Here is a 26597-nt window from a genome sequence, read left to right as displayed (position 1 = left end):
TCCTCTTGGTGGAAGGTGGCATTTCGAAGTATAAGGTATTCAACCAGATACCGAGTCCTCGACCTTCTGTATATTTCTCATCGTCTTCGAAAGCGAGGCTGCCTTAGTCTGAGGAAGTGTATAAGTCTCGATAATTCGCTCTCCAAGTTTAATCAGTACCGCTTTCGCTACAATGTTGTCCATCTTGGCCCGATACTTGGGAGCTCTGTTGCTCCTCATATCTGTCGCGCACGCGCAGTTCCAGTTCTTCGACCACATGTTCGGTGGTGGCCAAGAGCGCCAGCAAGCCTCTCAGCAGAATGTTCCTAGCGACAGCTCGCGGTATCAAAGCCAGTGGGAAGCAGGTATGGCAAACCGAGCTTCCTTATTTTGGCCTCTTACCCCATTATCGACGTGTGTAGCTGATATTTTCTTTTCCAGCACGATGTGACAGATACCTATGCCCCGGTACCCTTGCGTGTGTCCATTTTCCGCACCATTGCCCCTGTCCGCATCCCGATGTCGAGGAGAAGTTCGAGCTCGGTGAAGGCAGCGCCATTTGCGTCTCGAAAGGTGGATATAAGCCCGGAGAAGCTGCGCGGAAGGTTGAACTAGCCCGCAAGGGTCTTTTATGATGATTGGAATGTATAAAAGTTATTTTGTGCGCGTTGGTCTGCTTGGAGTTATCATCTTCATAGGTGGGACTTGTGCGGAGAATGCATTAGTTGAATGGAATTATTGGCGAGGTATATACGGAATTATAGATCATCTATGGAATCACTACATTATAATAATTTCTGGCGAGCCTGCCTTTGCAATACCTCGTAATCCTTGAACGGCTTGGAGGAACTTGATACTTTCTGGCTCCTTCTGCTCTCTTATCCCCGCCTAATTCCGCCACCTTCCTACAGGCGGGACTTCATCTTTCCTCCTTCACCCAACACCAGTTCTCCCCCATAACTACCCCAAATTCTTCGTCGGCGCCTTCGGATCCCTCCTCCATGTTGAGCACGAGGATTCGATTCCTACCAGCACGGTGGCTTCAGCCACCTCGAGCTTCCGCCAGCTCCTTCACAAGAGGGCGACCAAATCCCCACGGACCCCGAAACTCCATTCGAAGGCCATTGCCGATTCGAAAAGATGCGACACCCTCAGATAAACAAGTCGAAAGTACCAGCCCCCCGAGGCCGAACTACGATCCGTCCCACAATACGCTTCTGTCTCCTGTCCACATCCCAGAAGATCCGCATGGTGTACTCAAAGAGTCGCATCCCGCAACCGGGATTCTCGCAAACTCCGGACTGGTCATACAGCGGCAGCTAGAGTTAATGAACGTGATGATGTGAGTTCGTCCCTTTCTTGCATCATGAGTTTGTCGAATGCTAAATGAGTTACGCCAGTGGTTTTGAGCAAGCAAACAAGTACGTGATTTTGGACGCAGCAGGAAACCATGTTGGATATATGGCGGAGCACGAAAAGGGAATGGCGAACATGATGGCGCGGCAATGGTTTCGCACGCATCGGAGTTTTGTGACTCATGTTTTCGATAGGCATGAGAATGAAGTCCTCAGGGTAACTTCCCCACATGTACATCTGTTTGCTAGGTCATGTCGGCTAACTTGCGCAGTTTCACCGTCCATTTTCCTGGATTAACTCCCGGATTCGAGTCTATGATCCGCTCGATCCTGCAAATGTTACCTATCCCTCGTCAACAAACCTTCAACCCAATACACCCGGTTCTCTTACTCAGGCCGCAGACTCTTCTAACGCCCGGATATCGCCACTCGGGTTCGACGAGATGCGCGTCATCGGAGAAGCACAACAGCAATGGGCACCACTACGACGGAAGTATAGCCTTTTCACTTATCACCATTCACCAAATCCGGCGACCGAGATGGGAAGCCAGAAGGTCTCCCTTTCCCAAACAGGTTTGTCCAATGCGCAGCAGACACAGTTAGCCCATACAACAGAAGGTGGGCGCGACTTCGGTGAATTCAATCAATTCGCCTACGTCGATGAGCCCTTCTTATCATGGGACTTCTCCTTGCGTTCCGCCGACAGCCGCTTGATTGGCTCCGTCAATCGTGATTTCGTTGGCTTCGCTCGCGAGATCTTCACAGATACTGGTGTCTACGCTTTACGTATGGATTCTGCAGCGCTGAAGGCTATTGAAGCTCCCGACCAGGGAACTGCGATCACCGGTATGACTCTCGACCAGCGTGCCGTTATGCTGGCGACTGCCGTGAGCATTGACTTTGACTATTTCAGCCGACACAGCGGTGCCGGCGGAATGGGATTCTTCCCGATGTTGATTCCCGGTGTTGGTGGAGACGTCGCAGCTGGTGGTGCCGCTGGCGGTGCTGCTGCCGGCGAGGCTGGAGCTGTAGGAGAAGCCGCCGCCGGCACCGTTGGGAGAGCCGGGACTGCTGGAGGTTTAGCCGAAGGCGCCGCCGCAGGTGCCGCAGGTGCGGGCACAATCGCTGGATACGATGCGCTGTCCAGAGGCAGGGGCGAGACCCAACAGCATAGCGGTCCGCCGGATCAACAACATGCTGCGGACCAGAATGCATCAGGTCAAGGTCAACCGAGTCCGTATGAAGATGTTTGGGCGCCAGAACAAAAGGAAGAGCATCCGCCTGATGACCCTTGGGCGGCGGATGAATCTGAAGACGCAGATGATGGCGGAGACGACTACGATTTCTTCTAGTCCTTCAACCTTGCCGTCATTCCCGAACGGTGTGCACAGTAGTTCCGGGAAGGATCTGGCGCTTTTGTACTATACTTCATAGATTGGATATTATATTAGCCGGTTGTGACGAGCCACGACATATTCGTTTTATTTTATTAAGGATGGACATAGAACATTTTCCCTGAAAGCAAACGTCGGTCCTGCTCTCCTCTTGACCCTACTTTAGCGCGTGTAGCGATCTCTGCCTGAGGCAGGAACCGCGCGGAAGTGGCGACGACCGAAACCAGATCTCCGACTGCAGGTTCTCATCTACAAGCATTCAGGATCTTCTCCGAACCCGCCTAGATCTACCGCGTGAGGAACGTAAGAAATATTCCTTCGCGCCCATATCCCTCCCACCGGGTCGGCCCTGAGCGCTTCCCTTCCCCACCCCGCCGACATCCTCTCCGCATCACATATCACCATTCGAAGCCGTTGCTGTTGCCCTCGTGTACATCCAATCCGGCCGCAAACCTCTGAGAAATAACTCGACACCGCACTCCGCCCACCATGTCCTCTATGACGCAGAACCGTCTGTTCCGCGAATACAAGACGTTGTCACAAAACCCACCAGATGGCATTACCGCTGGCCCCGTTTCGGAGGACGACATGTTCCACTGGGAAGCACTTATACAGGGCCCCGAGGGGACACCATACGAGGGCGGCGTGTTTGCTGCGGAGTTGAAATTTCCGAAGGATTATCCGCTTAGCCCGCCGACGATGAAGTTTGTCGGAGGTGGGGTTTGGCACCCGAACGGTAGGTACTCGTACTCAAACTCGCCTTTAGTTCTTCAATGAAGATGGGAAGTGAGGGAGCCGATGGCTAACGTTACTTGGTGAAATGTAGTCTACCCCAATGGAACGGTGTGCATTTCTATCCTTCATCCTCCTGGTGACGATCCGAATCACTACGAACATGCTTCGGAGCGGTGGTCGCCTATTCAGAGTGTGGAGAAGATTCTTATATCAGTGATGAGTATGCTAGCCGAGCCAAATGATGAGAGCCCGGCGAATGTGGAAGCCGCGAAGATGTGGAGGGAGAGACGGGTCGAGTATGAAAAGAAGGTGAGGGATGAGGTTAGGAAGGGATTGGGCTTGTAATTCCCTCTTTTCTTTCTCTCCTGTATATACTCTTGGTTTCTCTTTTGCTGCTGCTCATGCATTCATAGCCTCCGGTACGTTATATTCCCCTTTAGTGCATCGGGTTTTGGACAGTTGTGGGCGTTGTGGTATGGTGTGATGATGTACTTTCGTTTTCCTTCTCAAACACATCGGTGAGCATTAGCCGGGTGTGTTTATTCACACACAATCCCACATGCATTACATCAGGTCAACAGATTCACAGAGGTTAAATACTATCCTGCCACAACATTTCCCGATCAATCCACGCCTCAAGTCCGCCATTGCAGTCATACTGAATTTCGGTCTCGGCTTTCATATTCAACATCAGCATCCGTTGCAACTCTACCCGCCACTCCGGCTCCGGTCCATCGATAGCCAATACAGGGCTTCTTGACAGCATAGTCATGATCTTCTTCCGATCCCTCGGCGTCAAACTCAGCGTTTCATTCTCATTTGTACTCTCCTCGGCGTCAACTATATCGGAAGTACGGAGCCCTAACCAGCGCAGGCAGGGAAGAACCAGCCTCCTGTTCTCACGCGTGTGGGTCATCGACCCGTATTTGTACGTCGACATGATGGCTATCCCGTGTGGGTCGCCATCCACTAGGGCGTAGAATGGCGGAGGGTTGTTTGGTCGTGTAATAGCGATCGACTCGTAGATTTTGCGAACGAATGCGCGGGTTCTGAGGTCGGGATATCCTTTCCCCTGATGGCGAAGTCTTAGTGTTGTTGATCTGACGTCTTGTCCCAAGCCGATGGGCGAACGTTATGATTCTTACTGTGACTATGATCCCCACTCCTGCTGCAGCCCGGACGTGGAAACTGCTTTGCGTGAGCCTGCGGAAGACAGCCTATAGTACATAGCAAGTCCATATCAACGTTTACGCATGAGACGCAGTTCGACAGCACATACCTCTTTTTCGACAATGAGGACCCAATCCACGTCTGAGACGTCAAGTCTAGATATTTCTTGTACTCGTGGTATAAGGCAATCCTAGGCATAGGCGTTAGCCTATCCTATTCGTCCGTAAAGAGTTGATGGTTAAACTCTAGCTTCACCTTTGTCAATAGTCGCGCATCAATGTTTTCGCCTGTCGTAGTCGTCAACTGATAGAATCCCGTCACAAGGCCTTTCGCAGCCGCTTCCTGTATCATACAGCGTCAAAGTGGGAACTTAATGGAGGAGAATTGGATAATTACCACATTCAGATCGGAGCGGTCTACTCCAATTGTATTAGCTATATCATCAACGAGTACATCAACGACCCTCTGAGATTCAAAGGCGGCCGGGTCACTGTAGTATATATCTCTGCGTCGTAAAGAATCAGCCTTCAAACAGCCTCAGTTATGGTTTGTTTGGAATCTAACCTCTTAGAAATCACCAACCCAGACTGAAATGCTTCATTTATTGCCATGAGAACTCGCATGACAACGCCTGTGGATTCTGTCAGACAACCCCTCGGACTATCCAAATGGATCATACTGAATCTCCAGGCTTCATAACCATCTTTCCCGGGCCAGGTGTATGTGACTTCCGTTCCCGCCTCTTCGCTCTCAAGTGCGCCAGTTGAGGGGTCAATGTAAAAGATATTTGTTGCATTATTTGTTCGTCGCTTTAAGGTGATGGCTGGTTGACCGTCGTCCTCGGATATACAGATTTGCTTGACCATCACCGCGAGGGTGTCCTCAATATATTGATGGAGTACACCTTGCGGGTCCACGGCCTGATTACCCAATAGTTGGCATAACAAAGGGCTCAAATGAAGTCGATCTGATGATGGACTTTCCATGACATGATCCTTGGGAGGTGGAGGGGTGGTTACCGGCGGAGAAGCGTCTAGTTTACCGTTTATTTATGGGTTGCCTCAGGGCTGGGTTTCCTCTCTGCGACTGGGAACGATATCCCAAACTCTGAAGTATCCCATATCTTGGATTCTTGTCCAAGGATCCACACATTGGACTTGATCAGGAGTCCTATAGCTGCTTTTCGCTTGTCTTACCAGTTGCCGTCATCCAGTGATATACAGCGAGCCCTTGGATCAGACCGAAAGTCCTTAAACAGATCTCGACATTTTGTAATTAGTATCACGGCGTCAAACCCGTAATTGATTCTTCAAAGTAGCCACCTTGCGGACCTGCTACCCATGAAATATAAATGAGGTTTATATAGTTCTCTGCGATCCTCAGGCACCATTCGCGATTTCCAGGCATCGAATGACTAAGCAATCAATAGTTCAGACCCTTGAATCGAGGATTCTTCAATTTTGTTTACCTCCTGCCGATAACTGCTTCCCTTCCGAAGAGAATTGTCTGTCAGTCCGAAGCGGCGTCATTCAGGCCAATTGACCTTTCGTGTCAAGCTCGCAGACAATGCTTGAAAGCCACGTCGCTCCCTGGAGAACGGAAGCCCGGGGCCATCTTGCCCCTGACGCTAACGGCGACCTTAAAACCGACTATTCAAGATGGCGATTGCTGGATGATGACGGCCGCCAGACATGGCATTATCTCGAAAGCGATGAGGAGTGCAAAGCGTGGCCTCAATCAGTTGCCGACAAGTACTTTTTAGGCCTTCCTACGGTACTCCCTTTCCCTCTACATTCGCTGCGTTCCTACCTGACTATTTCTAGGGTCTTCCGGAGCTGCCCAAGGCGAAAACTCCAATGCAGAGCGCGGAGAATGGCCTTGAATTTTTCTCTAAATTACAGCTGCCTCCAGGGAACTGGGCGTGTGAGTATGGAGGGCCAATGTTCCTGCTCCCAGGGCTAATCATCACTTATTATGTGACCAACACTCCAATTCCCCCAGAGTACGCCACGGAGATCAAAAGGTACCTCTTTGCTCGACAGCATCCCAAAGATGGTGGCTGGGGCTTGCACATCGAAGCTCATAGCTCTGTGTTTGGCACGAGCATGAATTATGTTGTGCTACGCATTCTAGGCGTGAGCGAAGATGATCCCCGAATGATCAAGGCTAGAGGACTGTTGCACAGCTTCGGAGGCGCTATCTACGGACCACATTGGGCCAAATTCTGGCTCAGTATTCTCGGCGTCATGGAATGGGATTGTGTCAACCCTGTACCCCCGGAGATCTGGTTCGTAACGCCTCATTAAATGTCTACAGAATTTCCTAACACAAGTGCAGGCTCCTCCCCGACTGGGTGCCCTTTGCCCCTTGGCGATGGTGGATTCATATGCGGCAGGTGTTCTTGCCTATGTCTTACCTGTGGTCTAAAAAATTTACACACCCCTTGGATCCTCTCACCAAGCAGCTAAGGCAAGAATTGTACACGCAACCATACGATTCGATTAACTTTGCGAGCCACCGAAACTCGATCCACAAGGCCGACAACTACTACCCTAAAACATGGCTTCTAAACACCCTCAATTCACTGCTTGTGAATGTCTGGAACCCCATTCTCCGAATCTCAGCCGTTGTTAAACGCGCAGAGGACTGGACGTGGGAACTGATTTGTATGGAAGACCAGAATACCGACTACGCGGGTCTCGGTCCAGTAAGCAATCCTATGAACATGGTTGCGTGCTATGTTCATGATGGCCCGGATAGCTATTCGGTCCGACGTCATCGAGAGCGCTTGAACGACTACATGTGGATGAAGGGAGAGGGCATGCTTATGAACGGCACAAATGGTGTCCAGGTTTGGGACACTGCCTTCATCACCCAGGCTATTGTCGTAGCTGGCTTCGCAGATGATCCTAAATGGCGACCAATGCTCAGTAAAGCTTTGGAATTCCTTGACGCACATCAGCTCCGAGAGAACGTCCCCGACCAGGATAAGTGTTATCGTCAACACCGAAAGGGCGCGTGGCCATTCAGCAACAAAACCCAAGGGTACACCGTCAGCGATTGCACTGCAGAAGGCTTGCGGTCGACAATCCAGCTCCAAGAGATGCACAATTTCCCAGCTTTGATTTCAGAGCAACGCCTCAAGGACAGCGTGGACTGCTTGCTTTTAATGCAGAATCCTTCGGGTGGTTTCACCGAATATGAAACCACCCGCGGTTCCCCAAAAATTGAATGGCTCAATGCGGCTGAAGTGTTTGGCGGCATCATGATTGGTTACGACTACCCCGAATGCACCACTGCATCAGTCACTGCCCTCTCTCTGTTCAGCAAATTCTACCCCAACTACCGCGCTGACGAAATCAAAGCAGCAAAAGAGAAGGCGGTCAAATATATCAAGCGTGTGCAGAGAGCAGACGGTAGCTGGTACGGATCATGGGGGATCTGTTTCACATACGCTGCCTTGTTTGCCCTCGAGAGTCTTGCAAGCATCGGAGAGAAATACGAGACGAGCGAGTTCTCCCGCCGGGGCTGCGATTTTCTCATCTCCAAACAGAAGGAAGACGGTGGCTGGGGAGAATCATATCTCAGCAGCGAGAAACATGTTTACGTACATCACGAGAATTCCCAGGTGTGCCAGACAGCTTGGGCATGCCTTGCCTTGATGGAAGCGGACTACCCGCACAAGGAGCCTCTTGAGAAGGCGATGAAGCTTATGATGTCCCGGCAGCAGCCCAACGGCGAATGGTTGCAAGAGGCCATCGAGGGTGTGTTCAATCAATCTTGGTATGTCGATCTACCCGGTTTGAAACCACAAAACGAAGCTGACCTGAATTAGCATGATCTCATACCCCAACTACAAATTCTACTGGCCTATTCGTGCTCTGGGTCTGTACAGCAAGAAGTTTGGAAACGCAGAGTTGCTGTAGAGCTTTGTTTCGTTGTTTGTATACATACCGGGCTTTGTCCATGGACTCACGATGATAGCCAGGCCGTGTCTGAATGATGAGCTAAAATAGCATATAATAACTTTAATATAGGATTAATACGGTTTCTCAAAGAGATCCTCAAAGAGATCCTCGAGGCCGCAGAGTCAAAATCCCAAAGAACTGCAACTATGAAAAGAAGTGAACCCCGGAACAAAGAAGAGTGGATGACATAAGCAATTCCCCGCAGGATTTCGGAGAAGGCCATCGAATTGTTGCTCTAACAAGCACAAAGAAAGCAACTCACATCTGAATTCTACTTCACTCATAAACAGCTTTCAAGCTTTTCCATTCTCTCGTGCTCCTTAAATAGTTACTAAACTATCTCTCTCTCTCTTCTTCTTTCAAACCCTAAGAAACAACCATATCCACGCCCCCAAATACCAAAGCAACCCCACTTCCACCCCAGGTCAACAGAAGAACAAGGAGAAAGAGAAGAATGAACGCCGCATCTCATGGCGATGCCGCCCTCGCAAAGTCCGACTTTGTAGCCGCTCTCCAGCACTATACGCGAGCCCTCGTCGAGCTTCCCCGCGCTCCAGCCTACTATATCAAGCGCTCGACTGCATACAACCGCCTCAAGCCCGCAGACGGCGGCCCAAATTTCCAGGGCGCACTACAAGATGCTGAGATAGCTCTGGTTCTCGCACGGGATCGTGCGAAGCGGGACCTTATCCTTTCTGCGCAGATGAGGAGAGCTGTGGCTCTGTACCAGCTTGAACGGTATGGAGATGCGGGGTTTTTGTTTGGACTATTGGAGGAAAAGATCCTCGGCGGTACGGGTGGTGGGGATGCTGATACTTCAGATAAGGTGAAGGATATTATGGGCGGGGCTAAGTCATCGGGACCGGGAAAGGGCCTTGCGCAGGAGCTCCCGATCTGGCTAGTGAAGATTAAAGGGAAGCTTGGGGGTCTTGAGGAGGGAGATGAGAAGGGGAAAGTTACGATTGAGGAGTTTCCGACTGGTGTGAAGACCCCGACAGAGAAGGAGTTGAAGAAACAGCTCGAGGCTCTGAAAGCTGGAATGGCTAGTGGTGGTGGGAAGGTGCAGAGTTGTACCTCTAGCGCCACTGTGGACAAGACGAACGAGGAGCCGAACGCTCAGGATGTCAAAGAAATTAACCCCCCCGCAGCTGCTGCGGCCGCTCAGCTGCCAGAAAAGATCCGGCACGAGTGGTATCAGTCGAACGACTCCGTTGTCGTAACGCTCTATGCTAAAGGCATAGCCAAGGAGAACGTCGATGCTGAGCTGAAGAGTGATTCGGTACGCAAACACTCCTCCGCTCCTCCCATCACTTTGACTGCCGTCAAGCTAACTATAAAGTTTAGGTCTCCGTACAGTTTCCTCTCCCATCGGGCTCGGAATACGCCTTCACTCTCGACCCTCTCTTCGCTCCCATTGATGAACCGGCATCCAAACTCACTACCTTCGCCACAAAAATTGAGCTCGTCCTGCGAAAGAAGACCCCCGGAAAGAAATGGAGCTCACTCGAATCCCCATCAGGGGACGTCAAACTCTCCACAACAACAACTACCGACGCCACTGCTCCCACAGTCTCGCAGTCTGCCCCCTCCTACCCTACCTCCTCCCGCCACGGCGCCAAAGACTGGGACAAGCTCGCCTCCACGCTGACAGCGAAGAAGCCGAAAGCGAAGAAGCCCCTCACACATTCTCACGAACACAGCCATGACAAGGAGCAGGAAAAGACGGAGGATGCCGACGACTCTGACGATGAAGGCTCCGTAGACTCTGACTTCGGCGGCGACCCAGTCGACGGGTTCTTTAAGAAACTCTACGCCGGCGCGGACGACGATACCCGGCGCGCCATGATCAAAAGCTTCACCGAGAGTAATGGAACTTCGCTCAGTACGAACTGGGGTGAGGTTGGAAAGGGAAAAGTGCAGGCTTATCCGCCCAGTGACTGAATGGTGCCCCATTCGGGGCTCAAGGTCCCGGCGGCGTACCCCGCAATCATGTTTCACAGGTTTTGTTCCGGGATTCTATCATAGGAATTCGAGGTAGCGATGGAGCGGGTGTTATATATCTTGATTAGGGCTGATTCTACTGTTCTCATTCGGTAACGTTCCGTTCTGCCTTTAATAGGCTGCTTTGAGAAATTCTAGAAGGTCTCATCTTTCTCTTATTTACACTTTCGAGAGTAGTAATGGTCAAGGACCAAAGCAAGCCAAACCACCACCAAACGTGGGCACCCGGAACGCCTATAATCCTCCATACCCAGCCGTCCGCCAAACCAAAAGCAAAAACAAACTCCACCAAATCGCTAAAACTCGCTCACGAGACGGCAATATCTGGATCCCCGTTGCCATTTTGATACAAGAAGAACTGGATAAATATGCACATATCCAAAAATAACGTTCCAAAGCTCCCAATGAGCCAGGACAAATTCACGAGGATATACCTTGCATAAACTGCCCCTATATCATCGGGTCTGCACCGGCGTCCCTCCTCGCATACTGGCGAGTATGCTAGGATAGACAGCACGTAGGTTAGATTTCCGATACAGGCAAAGAGGAAGAAAAGCAGAGAGACGCCATCTGTAGACTTCCGCTTGTAGTTGAGTAGTATTTGAGGCAGGCGCGACGCGAGATAAAAAACAGCACAGAGATACCCGAAGACCTGCCCGAGAGGATCGAAGACGAGCGTGGCATCGTTGGGCAAACGTTCGTCGTGCTTCTCGTGCGTGGCGGGGGTAGAGCGGCTGACGTACCACCCTAGGATCCCTGCAGCGCAAACGAGGGCGACGGCGGAGAGATTGAAAAGGACGGATTGAAGGGTTGAGACGGCCTGCGCTCGGCGGGATGGCTTTTCTGGCTCGATGAAGGGAGTTGCGGGAGAGAGATGAGTGCCATCGACGGATGGGTGGAGAAGTGAGGATGCCGAGTGTCGACGGTGGCCGTATGAGTGGGTTGGCGCTGAGGCAGGTCCGTTTCCGTTGGCAGGTCGAGAGTTCGATGAGCCGATATTTGAGTGGTAGGTGGGGTGGGTATCATGTGCGGTGAGGAGAGAGGTGTGTTCTGTTGGCTTCCTTGAGATAACTGGAGATGGAGTCTCGATCTCTCCGGGCTCTTCTGGTATAGAGAAGGGCGATGGTTCGTCGCGCAGGGTAAATCCTCGGTAGTAGAAGCATTGGCCGAGGAGTACAATATCTGCGAGCGTGTAGTAGACGGCGAGGATTATCATTGTAGGTAGAACGCCCTGGAGCACGGCACCAAGGATGTTGAAGACATCGCCTACCAGCCAGACGATGAGAAAGAGAAGGGAAAGGCCATCGGCGGAGCCACGCCGGAAGTTTTCGATGATCTGGGGAGAGAAAACGACAACCCAGCAGGCGATTGAGATAGAACTAAAGAGCGATCAGCCAAGGTTTTCAAGATATTTCTGAAGGTACCCTAGGACATTGTACACACCCACAGATCCCACTCAAGGCTTCAAGGTCAATGTTCACAGTCTGGGAGGGGAACATGGTGAGCATGACAGCGTGTGAGATGGGAAAGATATCTCATAGCCCATTGAGTCGTTGGTTTTGGAGATGATCTTTGCGGAGAGGGAATCCGGGGTTGAGAAGACTCTTCCAAGTTCCTTTTTGACGGGTTTAGGGCTCATGACGTAACTCCTGTGTCCAATCAATGCTTTACTTTTTTGGATTACGGTGGTAGAACCGTGGATTGGCATGAATATTGAAGCTCGACCGCTTGTCGTCGAAAGACAAGACTCAGGCCGGTAGAGTAATTCTAAGGGTACACCTAGGTAATCATGATAATAGGGAGCTTCCTCCTTCACTTGGTAGTTTGCGGCATCACCCTGGGATCGCGATCTGAGACATGAAATCTCATATCCCAGCCAATAATGTTGCTCTCCCGACTCTTTTGGGGACTCTCACGTCGAGCCAACAATCTTCAACTGTTTCTCTGAATTCCTTGGTAATCGCGAGATAAATTTGAAGAAACCCAACAGTTGAGTTTCTTTGCGGATCCAGAAACCCCCATTCATGATGATGCCACGTGATGATACCGTCTTAGTCATTGTCTGGTGTTGAGCTGCCAACATGCTGGATGGGACGGACAACTCCACAGCCAATTGAGCATTTCTTTCGCTCAACAGGTTATAAACATGTTTTCTCGATGACGGCCCCGGCAATTCGAATTCCCTTCACCGGCCCACTGCCCCCACCAATCATCGTCCCTCCGTCCGCAAGCTCAGTATCTGGCGCAATTGATGCCTTCCTTACCTTTCTAAGCGCCCCGCCGTCTCCTTATCTACGCGGCATCGATGTTGGCCGGCATTCCCAGACAGTTATACTAAGCGGGGCTGGGATCTCGGTAGCTTCTGGGTTGTCGGATTATCGAGGCGAGAACGGGACATACATAACGAACAAAACGTACCGCCCCATTTACTTTCACGAATTTGCAACCAGGCATGAATCGCGGAAGAGGTACTGGGCTCGCAGTTTTGTCGGATGGCCCGGGCTTTTGAAGGCGAAGCCGAATTCGACGCACTGGGCCGTCAGGGATCTCGGCGCTAAAGGATACATTAGCTCCGTGGTAACGCAAAACGTCGATTCCTTCCATTCGATAGCTCATCCCCAGATCCCGAGCATTGAACTCCATGGTTACTTGAGGTCTGTTGTCTGTCTCAGTTGTCGGAATCAGTTCTCCCGAGCTGAATACCAGAAGACGCTCGAGAAGCTCAACCCGGCGTGGGCGGAGTTTCTGGCTAGGATGGTGGACATCGGGGCTCTCGACACAGATAAACCAGAGGACCAGCGCCGTAGAGGCCTGAAACTCAACCCAGACGGCGATGTTGAACTGCCTGAAGCTCCGTATTCGACATTCCGCTACCCCTCGTGTCCAACCTGTCTCGAACAGCCTCCCCGACTACAAGATGGAACCCGAGCCAGAGTGGATGTTGAAAGGGATGGTGCTTGGTTGCCCACGTCTACCGCAGGGGTTCTAAAACCCGCAGTGATCATGTTTGGAGAGAACATCGAGCCACCGGTGAAACTGGCTGCAGAAGAGGCTATTGATGATGCAGGGAGGCTACTTGTCATGGGGACTTCGCTAGCTACATATTCCGCCTGGAGGCTGGTGGAAAGAGCTTACAAGCGAGGAATGCCCATCGGTATCATCAACATAGGAGGAGTTAGGAACGAGTCAATTCTCCTTCGGGAGACGGACGGGGTAAGCAATATGGGGTCTCGGTATATTCGCTGCAGCCTTAACGCAGACTCCATCCTGCCGTTTGTTGCATCTCAACTCCCGCGTATATCACACTAGTCTGTGTATTAAGGACGCAGTACGATCATATTTAGAGGCAGACGAATATAAAACACACTCCATAAATCAATGATCCCATAAATACTTTTGGAGTCTGCAGCCGCCGGAGAATAAAGCTGTCCTGTTGAAGTAACCGTATCGCTAGGGGGATAATTATAGTAAGATATCAAGATCCAGAATAGATGATAGAGAGATTGGGATTGGATTTCATAGCCGCCGACAGAGCGGCGTGGGTGGGACGAGATCCATTATTCGGCGCCAACGTCTGTGCTCTCATCTTCTGCAAGTCGCGCGGGGCATGCTTTAAGATTGAATCGACGCCAAACTGACATGACTTCTTCAAAATTCCCCCAGCTGCAACACACCGCCACGACCTCATCCTTTCTAGACATTGCCGCGACCCTTGTTTCTCCAAAGTCCTTCCTATTTAACGCTCACTGCACAACTGCCCCTCCACTCCTTCCGCCACAGCGCTCGCCGACGATGGATAAGGCGCAGCAGCCCAGCTCTTTCCAGCAGTTGGAGAAGGTGAGTGCACGACGTCCTCACTGAGATTTGCACCAAAAATATTGGATTTGAACTGATCAGTATGTCTTGTGTATAGCTTGGAGAGGGTACATATGCCACCGTACGTTCCCGCCTTCGTTCCTCTGCGCGACCGATTGCTTCCAACAGGTCCGGTCTACATTTGCGCTGATACACGAGATCATAGGTATTCAAAGGGCGAAACCGCCAAACAGGCGAACTAGTTGCTTTAAAAGAAATCCACCTTGATTCCGAAGAGGGAACACCTTCGACCGCGATTCGCGAAATCTCGTTGATGAAAGAGTTGAAGCATGAGAGCATTGTATCCCTTTACGACGTGATTCACACCGAAAACAAGCTCATGCTTGTGTTTGAGTATATGGATAAGGATTTGAAAAAGTATATGGACACACGAGGCGATCGAGGGCAACTAGACCAAGCCACCATCAAGTCATTCATGCATCAGCTCATGAATGGCATCGCCTTCTGCCACGAGAACCGGGTGCTCCACCGCGATTTGAAGCCGCAGAACCTGCTGATAAATAAGAAAGGGCAATTGAAGCTAGGAGACTTTGGACTCGCTCGAGCCTTCGGTATCCCCGTCAACACATTTTCAAATGAAGTTGTAACTCTCTGGTACCGAGCTCCAGACGTCCTCCTCGGAAGCAGGACCTATAATACAAGTATCGATATCTGGTCTGCCGGCTGCATCATGGCGGAGCTCTACACGGGCCGTCCATTATTTCCAGGAACAACCAACGAAGACCAACTGCAGAAGATTTTCCGCCTCATGGGGACACCGTCTGAGCGTTCATGGCCGGGCATTTCGCAGCTCCCCGAGTATCGGGCTAATCCTCACGTATACGCGACTCAAGACCTCGGTCACATTCTGCCCCAAATCGACCCTCTCGGTCTCGATCTGCTGAATAGAATGCTCCAACTACGGCCCGAGATGCGTATAAGTGCCCATGATGCCCTTCAACATCCGTGGTTCCAAGACCTCCCACAATTGCAGGCGCAATTACAGCAGCAGCAGCAACAGCAACAGCAACAGCTAGGGGCGAGTGGATACGGAGGAATGATGCCGCCGCAGCAAGCATATTAGCCGTGCATACCCCATTTCCCGCCCTGTTTATCTTCCATTTTGCGTTAAGACCTGACGAGAGACTTCGTTTTAGATTGGAGAGAGTGGCGTTAGATATGACAGGGTAATGAAGTCTGATTTCTGAAGCGAAGGCCAGTGCGTAAAGTCGGTAGCAGTCTTCCCGATCCAGAGGGTCGTCTGAAGACACTAGTGATCCACCTTGCAGCTTGCATGGACCATCAAATAATAATCCATGCTCTTGGCCACCACCCTTCAGCGAACCTCCTTCGTCTCGGAAGAACAAGCGGACGTTGGATGGGAGAAATTATCCACAAGTCCCTTGAGTCTGAACAATTGGACGGGGCCGAGCGGCACTCGACACAAACCGCGTTTGATCCGTGGGAAGAGCATCCTTTCATTCCAGCAAACATTCCCTCCAACCTTGTGGCGATTTCGTTGATCACCCCGAGTTTCTTCATCTGTGCTCCGTCCTCCTGCGGGTGTCTCGAGCTCGGGCATCCAGAGCTGTAGTTCCGACCACGACCATTGGACAAGCGATGATCAAAAACACCACATTGATGGGCAGAAGGCAACCAACGAAGGTTCATACTGGTTCTGCCCGCTACGTTCTGCATCTGGACTTGATCCCCGTCTTTTACGAACCCAAAGGTTGAAGCATCCTCTAATTTCCATGGGCTGAGAAACTCTGAGCTCCTCCGTTTAATCGGATTGGCCCACGACATATAACTCCGTCTCCCAACATTGAACTTTTTGAGGCCGCATGTGTGGAAATGCGGGGAGAAGACTGGTAAGAAAACTTTATAATAATGTGATCTAGTGACCCGATCATTTCTCCTGCAGTCATAGCTGCTCCCTCTCACATCCTGGACCACGAGCTTCCTTCCAGCTCGGTTCTGCTCCGGGTTTAACTTTTCTCTTGCTTCTTGAACGCTGGAGATGTAGATGCCCATCTCCCTTTCGCCAGTCATGTCGCGATGTCGCTGTCGGCCAGCCAGCTGTCCGCCATTTCGGCCACAGAGCGCACCTGCTCTACCGTCTCTCTCGCTGCGACCAGCATTATCGTTGTCTCGTTCCTCTCCTCCCGTTCGTTTCGCAAACCTATCAATCGCTTAGTCTTCTACGCCTCTTTTGGCAATATCATGGCCAATGTCGCTACCCTCATCTCGCAGTCAGGTATCAGTGCAGGCGCCCACAGTGAGCTATGCCAGGTCCAGGCTTTCTTGATACAATGGTTAGCCCGTCACTCAATTGCTCGGTGCTGGAATGTCCTAACATCCTTAGGTTCATGCCTGCCGACGCTTTATGGACCTTCGCCATGGCGTCAAACGTCTACCTCACCTTTTTCCACAAATATAGCCCAGAGCAACTGCGGCGCTTGGAGTGGAAATATCTCATCCTATGTTACGGTCTGCCATTTATCCCTGCGTTCGTATATTTTTTCATAAGAAGCTCATCTCGCGGCAATGTGTACGGCGCGGCAATAGTGTGTAAAGTTAATCCCGCGAAATCGACGGTATTCTAACGCTCTGCAGCTCTGGTGTTGGGTGGCCCCATCATGGGACTTCCTCCGTATCGCCGTCTTCTACGGTCCGGTTTGGTTCGTCATTTTCATGACGCTAGCCATTTACGCGCGCATAGGCAAGCTAGTCTGGCGACGGAGACAACAGCTCAAGGCAGTTGGGGGTCTCGAAACGACGATCGATGTCTCAATTCCCCATGAAAGTCCATTCACAAAAGTCACAGAGATTCGTATCACACGAGAGAATGCAGCTTGCTACCAGTTAGAGAGAGTTGGCCCCACGGCTGAGCAGAGTTCCAGCTTCGGCTGTACCCCATTGTCGCATCGGCCATACTCCGTCAATGTCCAAGCGAATATCGAACCGCCGTGTCAGGCCCAACTAGAACCGATGCGCTCTGACGGCCGCGCCGAAGAATGCACAGAACCAGACTCAGGCCCGTACCACAGCAACTCCACAACGGTGTCCGAGGTCAACGCTGCAACTTGGGCATATACCAAATATGCCATGCTCTTCTTCGTCGCGCTGATCGTCACATGGGTGCGTTTAGCCCATAGGCCCTTTCCGCTTGTTATCTGGTATCTAAATGATGACTCAGGTCCCCTCTACGATAAACCGTGTCTACGCCTTGGTCCTTCCCGATGACGAACCCAGTTTCGGTCTGAATTTCGCCTCGAGTTTTGTTCTTCCGCTGCAGGGTTTTTGGAACTCCTTAATATACGTGTCCATTTCATGGCGCTGTTTCAGATCGGCATATATCGATTTTCGGAATCGCTTTTTTTGGCGTGCATACCACGGTGCTGGTCACCGACGTCCGTCAAGTGAAAATGGAAGCACTCGGATGTTGACAGCTTAATTGGCTGAAGGACGAGCATATGTCTTCCCTTTCCAAGAAAAAAAAAAAAGTTTATATTGTGGTATGCCAGCGATATAGAAACGAAGTTTAATAAAAGTATTGCTTTTCACAATTCATGATGCCAATACAATACCTATTTTATTCTCCTCCGCTTCTTTATACATGCACGTGATTGGCGCGTCCACCGATTTGTCCAACGCGTGGCAGCAATCATACTCGTACTCCATTCCACCGTCACCACAACACAACAACTCTCAAAACCGCCTTCCTCACCCCACCTCAAATCCGAAAGAACAACCCATTCAGCGCCAACAATGTCGGCAGAACCGAACCCAACTCAACCCCGAGAAGACGGCGGCTCCCCTTCCCCGCCCCCCCAACCCCCAATCCCCCAAACTCCCGGGCCCCGCGTAACCCGCCTCCAAGAAATCTACTCGCAAGCACTCCTCCGCACACTCCGCGCAAACTCGTACGCAAATTTTGCAGCCTGTTTCCCAACGCCTGCGAAACATGTCCCGGCAAGTCTGGAGAATGTGTGGCGCCAGTTGAATACGAAATTGGAGGAGAGCGCGACGGCTGAGTTTGAGGATATCTTGAATGAGAGGGATGCGGTGAGGCAGTTGAATGAGTTGGATCGGCTCGTCGGGGAGGCAAGGGCGAGGAAGGAGGCTTCTACTGCTGCTGCTGCTGCTGCAGGTAACGGTGAAGGTGAAGGTGGATTGGAGCGAGAGGATGCTGAACGTGTTCCGTATGTCTGGCCTACTTCTGTTTTATGAGGGTTATCATTTTGGCAGGGGCCATTGCTAACGCGTTGACAGACCGCATACATTATCACCGGATGAGTTGTACAAGGCTCATTTGACGCCGCAGTTGGAGAAGACGAAGGGGGTCTTGGATGAGAAGATACACGCTACGGAGCTGCAGAACGTAGAATTAGCGCAGCGGATTCAGGCTCAAAGGGCTGAAATTGAGCAATTGCTCGCTGGCCTGGAGGCTGTGGTTTCAGACGTTGAGGGCGCGGCGGCGGCAGCCACACAGTACGGAAGTGACAATAACCTCCGCAAGGAGGCTTTACAGATGGACGAAGAGGTCAAGGTGACGTTGGATATTTGATTTTCTCGTGACTGGCACCACGGGGGAAGGACTCTCCTGGGGTAAGCTGTCTACGATAACAGGGCCTCCATGTCAGAGGCGCTAACCCATCCATCATCCACCATCTCCTCGGCAACGAACATCAACTCTTTCGGCGCGGCGCCCTTGAGCCGGGTCAGCTTCTCCTTCTGGCCTTCAATGGCGGCTGCGATTGCTTCTTTGCATGTTCCGTCGCGGTCCTCGTCCCCACCTCCATCCCTCCGAGCCAATGCCGCGGCGCCGCGATAATACGTTTGAGCATTTCGAAGGAGTACTGTGCCATTCTGCTGGGACATAGCATACTCCCAAGGCGAGAAGCCGAGTCTCCATCTGCTCATCTCGACGTCACCCCTCGCGAGGTGGATTTTCGGCAAATTTTCAGCATTGGGGAGTTTGGAGGCCTTTGTTAGAGCATCTACGGCGGTGGAAAGCGCCTGCCATCTGAGACCGAGAGCCCTGGCAAAGGCTTCTGCATCATGATAAGGAGGCTGTTCTGCGGTAGCTGTATTAAATGAGACGAGCGCATCAGCCTTGCTGCATAGGCCTTCCGGGTCCGCAGAGATATCCAAGTCCGGTCCGAATGAGTCCAGAATGGCACTATGATACGTCCCAACGTCGGTTCGTCCGCTTCGGTATAGGACTTCGTTCAGAGCGGAGCTGAATTTTGCTTGAGCCAGAGCCGCCTCATACTGCCGACTCGAGCCTTCAACATAGGCTGTGATCTTTTCTTGAAGCAGCTCGGTGGAATATTCCTCTACCCAATTCAGCCCCACATCAGGGTCATATGTGAGGAGGTTGCAAAGTGTCGAGAGTGCGTCCAGTTGTGCAACGGCGGTGTCCACGAGAGTATCTTCCGTTACCGGCTCGACGACAGCGGCCCACTGTTCTTGTTCCGGCGAGTCTTTGGATTCACCAACATCCACATTCTCTTGCACGTCCGGCATCCGCTCTGACTGCCCTACTTCCTCGGATTCCATTTGTCTAATCTGCTCCTGCATCTCCGTATATCGCAACTCCTGGAGAACAAGACACCGTTGGAAAAGCTCTACCGCCTCTTGCAGATATTTGACCGCTTGGTTGAGTTGTTCCTCCACCGGTCGCTTCGTATCGGTGAGCACTTCGGCAAGACTTGTCAGCACTTGCGCCGTATTGAAAAGTGCATCCGCGTTATCCTGCTCCAACCGCAGAGCCTCCCGGTGCGAATGCAGGGCTTCGCGCAACACTTCCACTAGTGGTGTCGAAAGCTGGGCCACTAATCTTGGATGCTGCGTGATTTCATACTGGACTCTTGCTCTTTATAATACCAGTTAGCAAACGAGCAACCGGCTATACCAATTCGATGGCTTTTATGCAAACGGCTTACTTATTATACGCCAGGTCAAAGGCATTAGGGTGCCTCTGGAGTCCCTCGTCGTAGGTAGTCACGGCGCGCACGAAGAAGCGTAGTGATTTCGCAGCGTCACCGGCCCGCCATTTCTCCCCGGCCTCTTCTTGCTCAACACCGACTGGCCTCAATCAGCAAATACTCCCTATACCTTATCTGGGACCTACCAGCTAGGAATTCGTCTGCGGTTCTCGGCGCCTATGTAAAGCAAACCCCTTAGTGTATGGACTTTATTTTTTTTAACAGACCAGAGTGGGCCAAACGACCGACAGCAAGTAGATTAAAATACATACCTGTTGTGCCGCTTTCTTTTTTGAATTCGGCTCCTTGAGAAAGGCCCTTGGTTTTGGCATCCTCGAGCAATGGCCGTGCTCTGCGGGGATATAACTTTACCGCCACGAGTAGCTTAAAGGAGAACTTTATAAAAAAGCTAAGAAAGACAACGGACAGATTCCGACCAAAAGCAGGAATTATGGTTGAAACCTGTGGACTTCGGGGAAATGACGTTTGGTATTTTTTCTGTCCCGTGGGCGACCATACTGCTATCGAAATGGTACACCGCCTTAGAGACCGCCTGTAGGAAGCTTGCTGATCCGGCCTCGGCATCCCGAGCAAGCGGTTGATGCCACTTTGTATCGGATGCCTTGCCGTTGGGCCAGCAGGTCTTGTCGTTGGTCGGTCTCTAGCGTGTTTTATTTTGTCGTGGTAAAAAGTACATACTTGTCCCTCACGGCCGAACCCGGACAGGTAATATTCCGAGTAGCCAATTGGTTCATCTCGGACAGAGCCATTGCCTTGCATATTAAGGGCCGCGGCGTATACCAGCGAAGTCCCGTGTGAGGTTTGCAAACCGGTAAAATACTATTCGGCTGTTCTCGGGGCCTTAACCTGTTCATTATAACCTTATTTCGCTCATCTTTATCATGTACATGCTCTTAATTAGCGAAGAACGTAGTCTAATTGGCCATAATTAACCGCTGCTGGGGGCGCTTCGTGAAGAACAAGGAAGCCTTCAAAATTACCTAGGTACATTTAGTTTGAATTCTCGGCTTCGATGGAGACCTTGAGCCGAGTATAAATTTACCCCGCGGCTATATCGAGCGAACATTCGATCCGTCGCAACAGACTTCAAATCTTCTTTCTTGGCTCGATGCGGGGCCCCGCACTATTCGATTTGCCAGGAAATCCATGCGGCCGAGGGGGGATGAATCCTTCCGCACAGCATCGCCCTTTCAATTTCGGCATGGAATTAACCCGAAGGATGCGTTTATTCCATCGTGCCACAAATACACAACATACAAAGGGAGGAGTGTTCCTCAGACTTCCTAGAAAATGGTCCATCGAGAGCATCCTCTTACCTTCAGCTCGTCTGTGAAGAAATATTCGCCTCTTCAATGCGGTTCCCAGGCTTCCTAGCCCTCTCTCTTGCGGCTCAGGGTGCAACATCTCACGCCTGCAAAACCGACGAAGACTGCAGCCTCAATGGTATTTGCAGCCGCCAATGGCCATGGTCGGATTACCCCAACGGTATCATTCTTAAGCCCAGAAAGGTCTGCAAATGTGACCCCGGATGGTTTGGCGACGACTGTGGACGACTAGATCTGCGTCCTGCAGGAAGAATTAACGGATACAACCATTCAGCGGACGGAGTCGAGTCTAGCCATTTCGGTCCCTATGGCAATTCCTCGTGGGGTGGGCAGATCTTCCAGGACCCGAAGAATCCAAAGCTTTTCCATCTCTTTGCCTCGCAGTTTGCGGATGGGTGTGGCTTGAGTGGTTGGAGGCCTCACTCGTTCGTTTTACGCGCGGAGTCGAGGAATGGGCCGCAGGGGCCTTACCAGTTTGCACAGAGTGTCAGCAAGCCGTTTCGACATAATCCGCAGGTAATTTGGAGTCCTGCGGATGAGAAGTATCTTCTGTACACCATCGGGGTGGACGACAATGTAAAACGGGAGGAATGTACGAGTCTTAGCTACACACAATGGCCGAATAACATTTCCGTGTCTGCCGCCGATGATTTACAAGGGCCATGGACCCCGTTCGAAATGGTGTTGAGCTCCAAAGAGCCTCACTCGACAAATCCTGCTCCATGGCCGCTCTGGACACCAGAGTACCACACAAGCAAGATCGTCTTAGGGGTAGAAGACCTCGCAATCTTTATTGCCGATAAATATAACGGAGAGTACGAGCTAGTTCATACCCAAATGTGGAATACAAGCGAATGGAGCCCGACCTGGACAGAGGACAGCTTCTTTTGGCAAGACAAGCGCGGCCACTGGCATGCTCTTGCACATTGGATGATCGATCTCGTGGAACATGATGGGCAGAAGTGGCCGAGGGTGGGGGCTCACGTCTTTGCAAAAGATCTAACGGGGCCATGGCATTTTCATCTGCACGAAGCGTTTAATTCAACAGTTACTTACACAGACGGCTCGAGCCAGACACTGGATCGCAGGGAGAGGGCGAAGATCTTCTTTAGTGATGATGGGGAAATGACGCCGCTGTATTTGATAAATGGGGTACAGGAAATGGGCGAGCGTTCGCGGAGCTCGACGGTCATCCAACCGATTGGGGAGAAGTGGAAAAAGTATGAGAAGCGTTTAGGGTTCCGATAGAGAGTAGATGAACCCTGTTATCGTCTGCAATCGTCTTAACAGTCTAGTTCAAGCGATACTCAAATGAAGCGGATCATAATCATGACGGAGCCAAGAGATGTCTGGAGAGGAACATCGCAAAAGTGTTCGTTGCAGGTCGCCGTCCCTGGCTTTGCATGCTGATCAAGATTCAGCCGATATCCATGAGCTGGGTTATTCCCGTAGGGGACAGGCCCAAGGGTCAACCGAAATCCTCATCGAATATTGTTAGTATGTTCGTATTATGTTTTCAGGCTGGCGGTATGAGAAGAATGTCCTAGAGTAAACATGCTATTGGAGCTTTACACTCGCCTTGAAGGAAGTGTCTGACCCAAAACGTACGGCGTCGTCTCCATGATAGCCTCCCAACGAGCCTCGGTCGGTCTGACGAAGATAAAGGCTAGGGGGTATGTGTTGTTCACCAAGGTTTTGATAGGAAAGCAAAACTGCAACTCGCATTCCTCGGTCGCCGTTGTACGCAACAATTCATAAAGGCATTCGCACACGTCCTGACGCAGGTATAATCCGCAAAGGTTCCTTTGTATCGAGGCTTATTGCACCAGGGCGTGTGGCGAGTCTTGTCTCGTGAAGAACTCACAGAGCAAGGGCGAAGAAAAGCTGAAAGAGGTTTTCTGACGACGGTGGAGAGTCGCAGAACTTCCTCTTGGGCTGCTGTCTGACGGTTCTCCCACGATCCTTCTGCCCAAATCGGTCCTATTTCCTCATACGTAATTTGTGGCGGCCATTACTGGACGATCTGCTGGCCAACCGGCATTTAACCAGGTTGATGATTTGAGGGCCGGCATGAGTGCAGTGTTGATTCCCTTGGTTTTGTAATGCTCCTTCTCTGAGTCGGAGGTGTTTCTTTGTTACCAGACCCTGTTGGTGCTACCGTGTACTAGTATTCGTTACTCGACGTCGCGGATAGAGCGACCATTCGCACGCTGCTTATACGGTGCCGATTTATCAGAAAACTTGAATGGGAGGGATGGTTGAGTGAAGTAAGGCGATGAAGGAGTGGGAGACACCAGGTTCTGAAATGGTTCCGGGGCAGAAAAGGCCCGAAGTCTGAGGACACCAAATGGACAGGCTTTAATTTCTCAAATTGTGATCCAAGACCGTGCCCATTGTAGCAGCAATGCTTCCTCGGTTAAGGAGAAACATTCGTGGATGGAATGATGGCCAGCCTCGGACTCAAGTGGCACCCGGGATTGTGATACGCTTGCGGAGCAAGGAGATGCCCAACGAGAGATATTATAACTAAGGGGTTGGCAGAGAAGGAGGAATGGGGACTGAGATTACCCATGAACCCCGACGTTCTATTTCAAGAGTGTGAGGAAAGGAGATGTGATTTTCATGATGATGAAAGCGATTGATGAGGATTGCCTCCATGATTCAATCACAAATTCCGTGAATGCGTCACAGGCCATGAGCCAGAGAGCGACGTCGACCTCCGGAGAATAAAACCCTGGATGAAGAGCTTGACAAGTTGTTGTCTGAAATTTCAGCAGCCTTCAGCAACCGAATAGTTCGAACTGCCCACAGTCTCAAACATGATTAGTGTGAAGGTTCCTCAGACCTGGAGTTCTCTAAGCAATCCAATGTCAATGGAAGAAATGGACAGGGGAAATGAGGAAACAGTCACAGAAGGCCAAGACTGGATTTGAAGACAGGGCCACGGGTGAAGGGGGAAATAAACAAACCAAAAAAGCAAGTCAAAAGACGGGAAAGAATTAGGGGAGAGGAAAGTTGGACTCCGGAATGATTTTGGCAACTCCTGTCTCATTCCAAGGTTGGACTCAGATCAGCCAGGAAGAGTCAGGGTCAGCAGTCTGGGATTCCAGGTAACTCATCTTTACAAGAGCGGAGGGCTGTGAAGGTGAGCTCCGACCAGAAGCAGGGATCAACTCGCGTGGCGTGTGGTTGCCGGACCAAACGGAGCAGCACCCTTCGTTTGGCCCCCGACACGTGGCTGCTGATGAGTCCGAGGAAGATGGTCAAAAGATGCCTGTTGACAAGGCTGCACAAGCGTGGGGATTCTGTCGAATCAAGACATGGATAACTGGGCTCGCGGGCATCGGGGAAGGATTGAGGGTCTCATGGAGACTGCCCCCCGGGACTGTACCCCGATTCTGACTTGAGGGCAAAAAAGAGATCACAGCCAAGGCGGGTGTGGACTGTGGGTGCTTTGATGCAAGCACCCATCGTGTCGCGCTCTTAGCTGTTACAGAGGCGTTAGAGGAAACAGGACCGATGGCTTATTTCACTCGAAGAATATAAAATTATCTTGAGACAGAGAAGCGCAAACAGGCATCAAAGTCACTTGTTGTTGCGACCCACCTCGCTCGCCTCTCCTGAATCCTGAATCCAATCCTCAGCTGCATGTCACTTCGCCTCTCTCCTCCATTCCGGCTCTGGTCACTTCTCGCTGCTTGTCAACCTAAATACCAGGCCTTTTCCCCCCATCCTGCCTGCTATAATCCGCAACATTTCTAAAATACTCCAACCGGAAACTCGTGCATTGTCATCTTCACGGTACGGACGCTTTTTACTCCCTTCATGGTTGGTCATGCCTCCGGGGATCCTTCAGGCTTGACTCCTTTTTCCCTGCAGAATCCCCACTGACCCGTGAACCTTCTTTTCTTTCCCCTCCATTTTTCTCCCAACTTGCTGTGCAACTTTCAACTACCCTTCTTAGAACTCGATATCTGACTGAGAATCTCCCCGACGGTTAGTTCCCGGCTGCCCTTCCCAGAGCACCCACCCCAATCTACCCATCCAAACGTCACCACAGCCAAGCAATGGCAAGACATACCTCTCTCGATTCGGAGCGCCCCATCATGGCTCAGTCGGTAGGTCTTTCTCCGCCGCAGCAACTGATATGACATGGTCTGACCAAATATAGAACCGTGCGTCGAAGAGATTTTCGACTGTTAGTGGGAGCCCGTCCCTCGCGTCCTCCGAACGTACCGTTGGAACTCTACCTAGTGGTGACCCCAGGCTCGCTGAATTCCATCATTTGCACGACGGCTTGGAGCGCCTGGAGAACAAACCTCTTCAGATGCAACGATTTGTTCCCAGCGCCGAGAAGACCGACAATTTAAGCAAGCTGGCGCTGGGCGCCAAGGTTGAGCGCGCTCTAGGACGGAGGATGACCGGCCAGGATGCTGTCATGCGCGCGAAGCCTGCTCTGAACGAAAAGACCGCAGCCATTGAGCCTCGCACCTCTTGATAAAGTATCATGCTTTGCGGAATTGATATCAGCCCCAAATTTTGAGATACCTTGTTTCTTCCCTTTCAAGCTGCCGACCTTGCATTTGGTTTCCCCTGTTAAGTCTTGTGGTACATGTTGTGGATACAATTTATTGGTTTTGTCCCTGATGAGAAGTTTTGTGTTTTCATGTCTCTCATACCCCTCTTTTCCGATGAACGCCGGCTTTCTCTCTCTCCCTCTTTTTGAATGCTTATGAAATCCCATCTTCAACTACAGATTGTGATGCATACTTTTCCATTACTACTGCATAGATTCCCTTCT

At 51.2% G+C, this 26597-nt stretch overlaps 13 protein-coding genes across 13 annotated transcripts; 10 read left to right on the top strand and 3 right to left on the bottom strand.

Moving 5' to 3' along the window:
- Nucleotides 1-5: 5 nt before the first annotated feature.
- On the top strand, nt 6-781 carry lcl2. Its single transcript, XM_071030109.1, has 2 exons — nt 6-344; nt 421-781. The coding sequence occupies exons 1-2, from the start codon at nt 173-175 to the stop codon at nt 612-614; spliced, it is 366 nt and encodes a 121-aa protein (XP_070882471.1). The 5' UTR covers nt 6-172; the 3' UTR covers nt 615-781.
- An 88-nt stretch (nt 782-869) lies between these two features.
- On the top strand, nt 870-2952 carry BJX67DRAFT_260442 (scramblase family protein). Its single transcript, XM_071026316.1, has 3 exons — nt 870-1321; nt 1380-1551; nt 1607-2952. The coding sequence occupies exons 1-3, from the start codon at nt 981-983 to the stop codon at nt 2684-2686; spliced, it is 1593 nt and encodes a 530-aa protein (XP_070882470.1). The 5' UTR covers nt 870-980; the 3' UTR covers nt 2687-2952.
- On the top strand, nt 2953-3979 carry BJX67DRAFT_260443 (E2 ubiquitin-conjugating protein UBC7). The gene is made up of 3 exons (XM_071026317.1): nt 2953-3464; nt 3555-3772; nt 3877-3979. Exons 1-3 carry the CDS (start codon nt 3218-3220, stop codon nt 3901-3903), a joined length of 492 nt encoding a protein of 163 aa, XP_070882469.1. The 5' UTR covers nt 2953-3217; the 3' UTR covers nt 3904-3979.
- Nucleotides 3980-4055: 76 nt separating this feature from the next.
- BJX67DRAFT_384645 (putative meiosis-specific topoisomerase Spo11) lies at nt 4056-5499 on the bottom strand (the record flags this gene model as incomplete). The annotated part of the gene is made up of 7 exons (XM_071033698.1): nt 4056-4535; nt 4609-4680; nt 4743-4823; nt 4889-4975; nt 5030-5138; nt 5198-5264; nt 5313-5499. The coding sequence occupies 7 exons, from the start codon at nt 5497-5499 to the stop codon at nt 4056-4058; spliced, it is 1083 nt and encodes a 360-aa protein (XP_070882468.1).
- Nucleotides 5500-6113: 614 nt separating this feature from the next.
- BJX67DRAFT_363709 (terpene cyclase/mutase family protein) lies at nt 6114-8853 on the top strand. The gene is made up of 4 exons (XM_071030108.1): nt 6114-6406; nt 6457-6920; nt 6971-8416; nt 8469-8853. Exons 1-4 carry the CDS (start codon nt 6200-6202, stop codon nt 8557-8559), a joined length of 2208 nt encoding a protein of 735 aa, XP_070882467.1. The 5' UTR covers nt 6114-6199; the 3' UTR covers nt 8560-8853.
- An 87-nt stretch (nt 8854-8940) lies between these two features.
- Nucleotides 8941-10726, top strand: BJX67DRAFT_260389 (co-chaperone SGT1). Its single transcript, XM_071026314.1, has 2 exons — nt 8941-9880; nt 9946-10726. Exons 1-2 carry the CDS (start codon nt 9056-9058, stop codon nt 10540-10542), a joined length of 1422 nt encoding a protein of 473 aa, XP_070882466.1. The 5' UTR covers nt 8941-9055; the 3' UTR covers nt 10543-10726.
- A 183-nt stretch (nt 10727-10909) lies between these two features.
- Nucleotides 10910-12101, bottom strand: BJX67DRAFT_374530 (PQ-loop repeat-containing protein; the record flags this gene model as incomplete). Its single annotated transcript, XM_071031562.1, has 2 exons — nt 10910-11981; nt 12046-12101. The coding sequence occupies 2 exons, from the start codon at nt 12099-12101 to the stop codon at nt 10910-10912; spliced, it is 1128 nt and encodes a 375-aa protein (XP_070882465.1).
- A 153-nt stretch (nt 12102-12254) lies between these two features.
- BJX67DRAFT_260391 (putative SIR2 family histone deacetylase) lies at nt 12255-14102 on the top strand. Its single transcript, XM_071026315.1, has one exon. The coding sequence runs from the start codon at nt 12691-12693 to the stop codon at nt 13909-13911; it is 1221 nt and encodes a 406-aa protein (XP_070882464.1). The 5' UTR covers nt 12255-12690; the 3' UTR covers nt 13912-14102.
- A 37-nt stretch (nt 14103-14139) lies between these two features.
- Nucleotides 14140-15671, top strand: BJX67DRAFT_363706 (cyclin-dependent serine/threonine-protein kinase phoA). Its single transcript, XM_071030107.1, has 3 exons — nt 14140-14439; nt 14516-14539; nt 14624-15671. Exons 1-3 carry the CDS (start codon nt 14242-14244, stop codon nt 15539-15541), a joined length of 1140 nt encoding a protein of 379 aa, XP_070882463.1. The 5' UTR covers nt 14140-14241; the 3' UTR covers nt 15542-15671.
- An 844-nt stretch (nt 15672-16515) lies between these two features.
- BJX67DRAFT_374527 (putative cAMP receptor-like protein) lies at nt 16516-19027 on the top strand (the record flags this gene model as incomplete). Its single annotated transcript, XM_071031561.1, has 6 exons — nt 16516-16772; nt 16823-17024; nt 17074-17598; nt 17657-17735; nt 18239-18662; nt 18733-19027. The coding sequence occupies 6 exons, from the start codon at nt 16516-16518 to the stop codon at nt 19025-19027; spliced, it is 1782 nt and encodes a 593-aa protein (XP_070882462.1).
- Nucleotides 18884-20935, bottom strand: BJX67DRAFT_260320 (uncharacterized protein). The gene is made up of 4 exons (XM_071026313.1): nt 20723-20935; nt 20597-20627; nt 20409-20550; nt 18884-20338 (listed from the first exon to the last, which is right to left on the bottom strand). The coding sequence occupies exons 1-4, from the start codon at nt 20780-20782 to the stop codon at nt 19078-19080; spliced, it is 1494 nt and encodes a 497-aa protein (XP_070882461.1). The 5' UTR covers nt 20783-20935; the 3' UTR covers nt 18884-19077.
- Nucleotides 20936-21823: 888 nt separating this feature from the next.
- On the top strand, nt 21824-23044 carry BJX67DRAFT_374525 (uncharacterized protein; the record flags this gene model as incomplete). Its single annotated transcript, XM_071031560.1, has 1 exon — nt 21824-23044. One exon carries the CDS (start codon nt 21824-21826, stop codon nt 23042-23044), a length of 1221 nt encoding a protein of 406 aa, XP_070882460.1.
- A 2819-nt stretch (nt 23045-25863) lies between these two features.
- Nucleotides 25864-26294, top strand: BJX67DRAFT_384636 (uncharacterized protein; the record flags this gene model as incomplete). The annotated part of the gene is made up of 2 exons (XM_071033697.1): nt 25864-25914; nt 25968-26294. The coding sequence occupies 2 exons, from the start codon at nt 25864-25866 to the stop codon at nt 26292-26294; spliced, it is 378 nt and encodes a 125-aa protein (XP_070882459.1).
- Between the last annotated feature and the right edge of the window lie 303 nt (nt 26295-26597).

This window comes from Aspergillus lucknowensis (assembly GCF_044049455.1).
Source record: "Aspergillus lucknowensis strain CBS 449.75 chromosome Unknown BJX67scaffold_51, whole genome shotgun sequence".
Classification (NCBI taxonomy): Eukaryota; Fungi; Ascomycota; class Eurotiomycetes; order Eurotiales; family Aspergillaceae; genus Aspergillus; species Aspergillus lucknowensis.
The sequence above is the reverse complement of the archived record's forward strand: the minus strand, read 5'-3'. Positions and strand labels throughout refer to the sequence as shown.

Bases quoted from the DNA above. Each gene is read 5' to 3' on its own strand.
- lcl2 (XM_071030109.1), top strand. From the start codon at position 173: ATGTTGTCCATCTTGGCCCGATACTTGGGAGCTCTGTTGCTCCTCATA. The intron at 345-420 runs GTATGGCAAACC...TTTCTTTTCCAG, and splicing joins TCAAAGCCAGTGGGAAGCAG to CACGATGTGACAGATACCTA.
- BJX67DRAFT_260442 (XM_071026316.1), top strand. From the start codon at position 981: ATGTTGAGCACGAGGATTCGATTCCTACCAGCACGGTGGCTTCAGCCA. The intron at 1,322-1,379 runs GTGAGTTCGTCC...GAGTTACGCCAG, and splicing joins GAGTTAATGAACGTGATGAT to TGGTTTTGAGCAAGCAAACA. The intron at 1,552-1,606 runs GTAACTTCCCCA...TAACTTGCGCAG, and splicing joins ATGAGAATGAAGTCCTCAGG to TTTCACCGTCCATTTTCCTG.
- BJX67DRAFT_260443 (XM_071026317.1), top strand. From the start codon at position 3,218: ATGTCCTCTATGACGCAGAACCGTCTGTTCCGCGAATACAAGACGTTG. The intron at 3,465-3,554 runs GTAGGTACTCGT...GGTGAAATGTAG, and splicing joins TGGGGTTTGGCACCCGAACG to TCTACCCCAATGGAACGGTG. The intron at 3,773-3,876 runs GTGAGGGATGAG...ATGCATTCATAG, and splicing joins GGGTCGAGTATGAAAAGAAG to CCTCCGGTACGTTATATTCC.
- BJX67DRAFT_363709 (XM_071030108.1), top strand. From the start codon at position 6,200: ATGCTTGAAAGCCACGTCGCTCCCTGGAGAACGGAAGCCCGGGGCCAT. The intron at 6,407-6,456 runs GTACTCCCTTTC...GACTATTTCTAG, and splicing joins ACTTTTTAGGCCTTCCTACG to GGTCTTCCGGAGCTGCCCAA. The intron at 8,417-8,468 runs GTATGTCGATCT...GACCTGAATTAG, and splicing joins GGTGTGTTCAATCAATCTTG to CATGATCTCATACCCCAACT.
- BJX67DRAFT_260389 (XM_071026314.1), top strand. From the start codon at position 9,056: ATGAACGCCGCATCTCATGGCGATGCCGCCCTCGCAAAGTCCGACTTT. The intron at 9,881-9,945 runs GTACGCAAACAC...TATAAAGTTTAG, and splicing joins CTGAGCTGAAGAGTGATTCG to GTCTCCGTACAGTTTCCTCT.
- BJX67DRAFT_260391 (XM_071026315.1), top strand. From the start codon at position 12,691: ATGGGACGGACAACTCCACAGCCAATTGAGCATTTCTTTCGCTCAACA.
- BJX67DRAFT_363706 (XM_071030107.1), top strand. From the start codon at position 14,242: ATGACTTCTTCAAAATTCCCCCAGCTGCAACACACCGCCACGACCTCA. The intron at 14,440-14,515 runs GTGAGTGCACGA...TCTTGTGTATAG, and splicing joins CTTTCCAGCAGTTGGAGAAG to CTTGGAGAGGGTACATATGC. The intron at 14,540-14,623 runs GTACGTTCCCGC...ACGAGATCATAG, and splicing joins GAGAGGGTACATATGCCACC to GTATTCAAAGGGCGAAACCG.
- BJX67DRAFT_260320 (XM_071026313.1), bottom strand. From the start codon at position 20,782: ATGCCAAAACCAAGGGCCTTTCTCAAGGAGCCGAATTCAAAAAAGAAA. The intron at 20,628-20,722 runs GTATGTATTTTA...TGCTTTACATAG, and splicing joins AAAAGAAAGCGGCACAACAG to GCGCCGAGAACCGCAGACGA. The intron at 20,551-20,596 runs GTAGGTCCCAGA...GATTGAGGCCAG, and splicing joins CGCAGACGAATTCCTAGCTG to TCGGTGTTGAGCAAGAAGAG.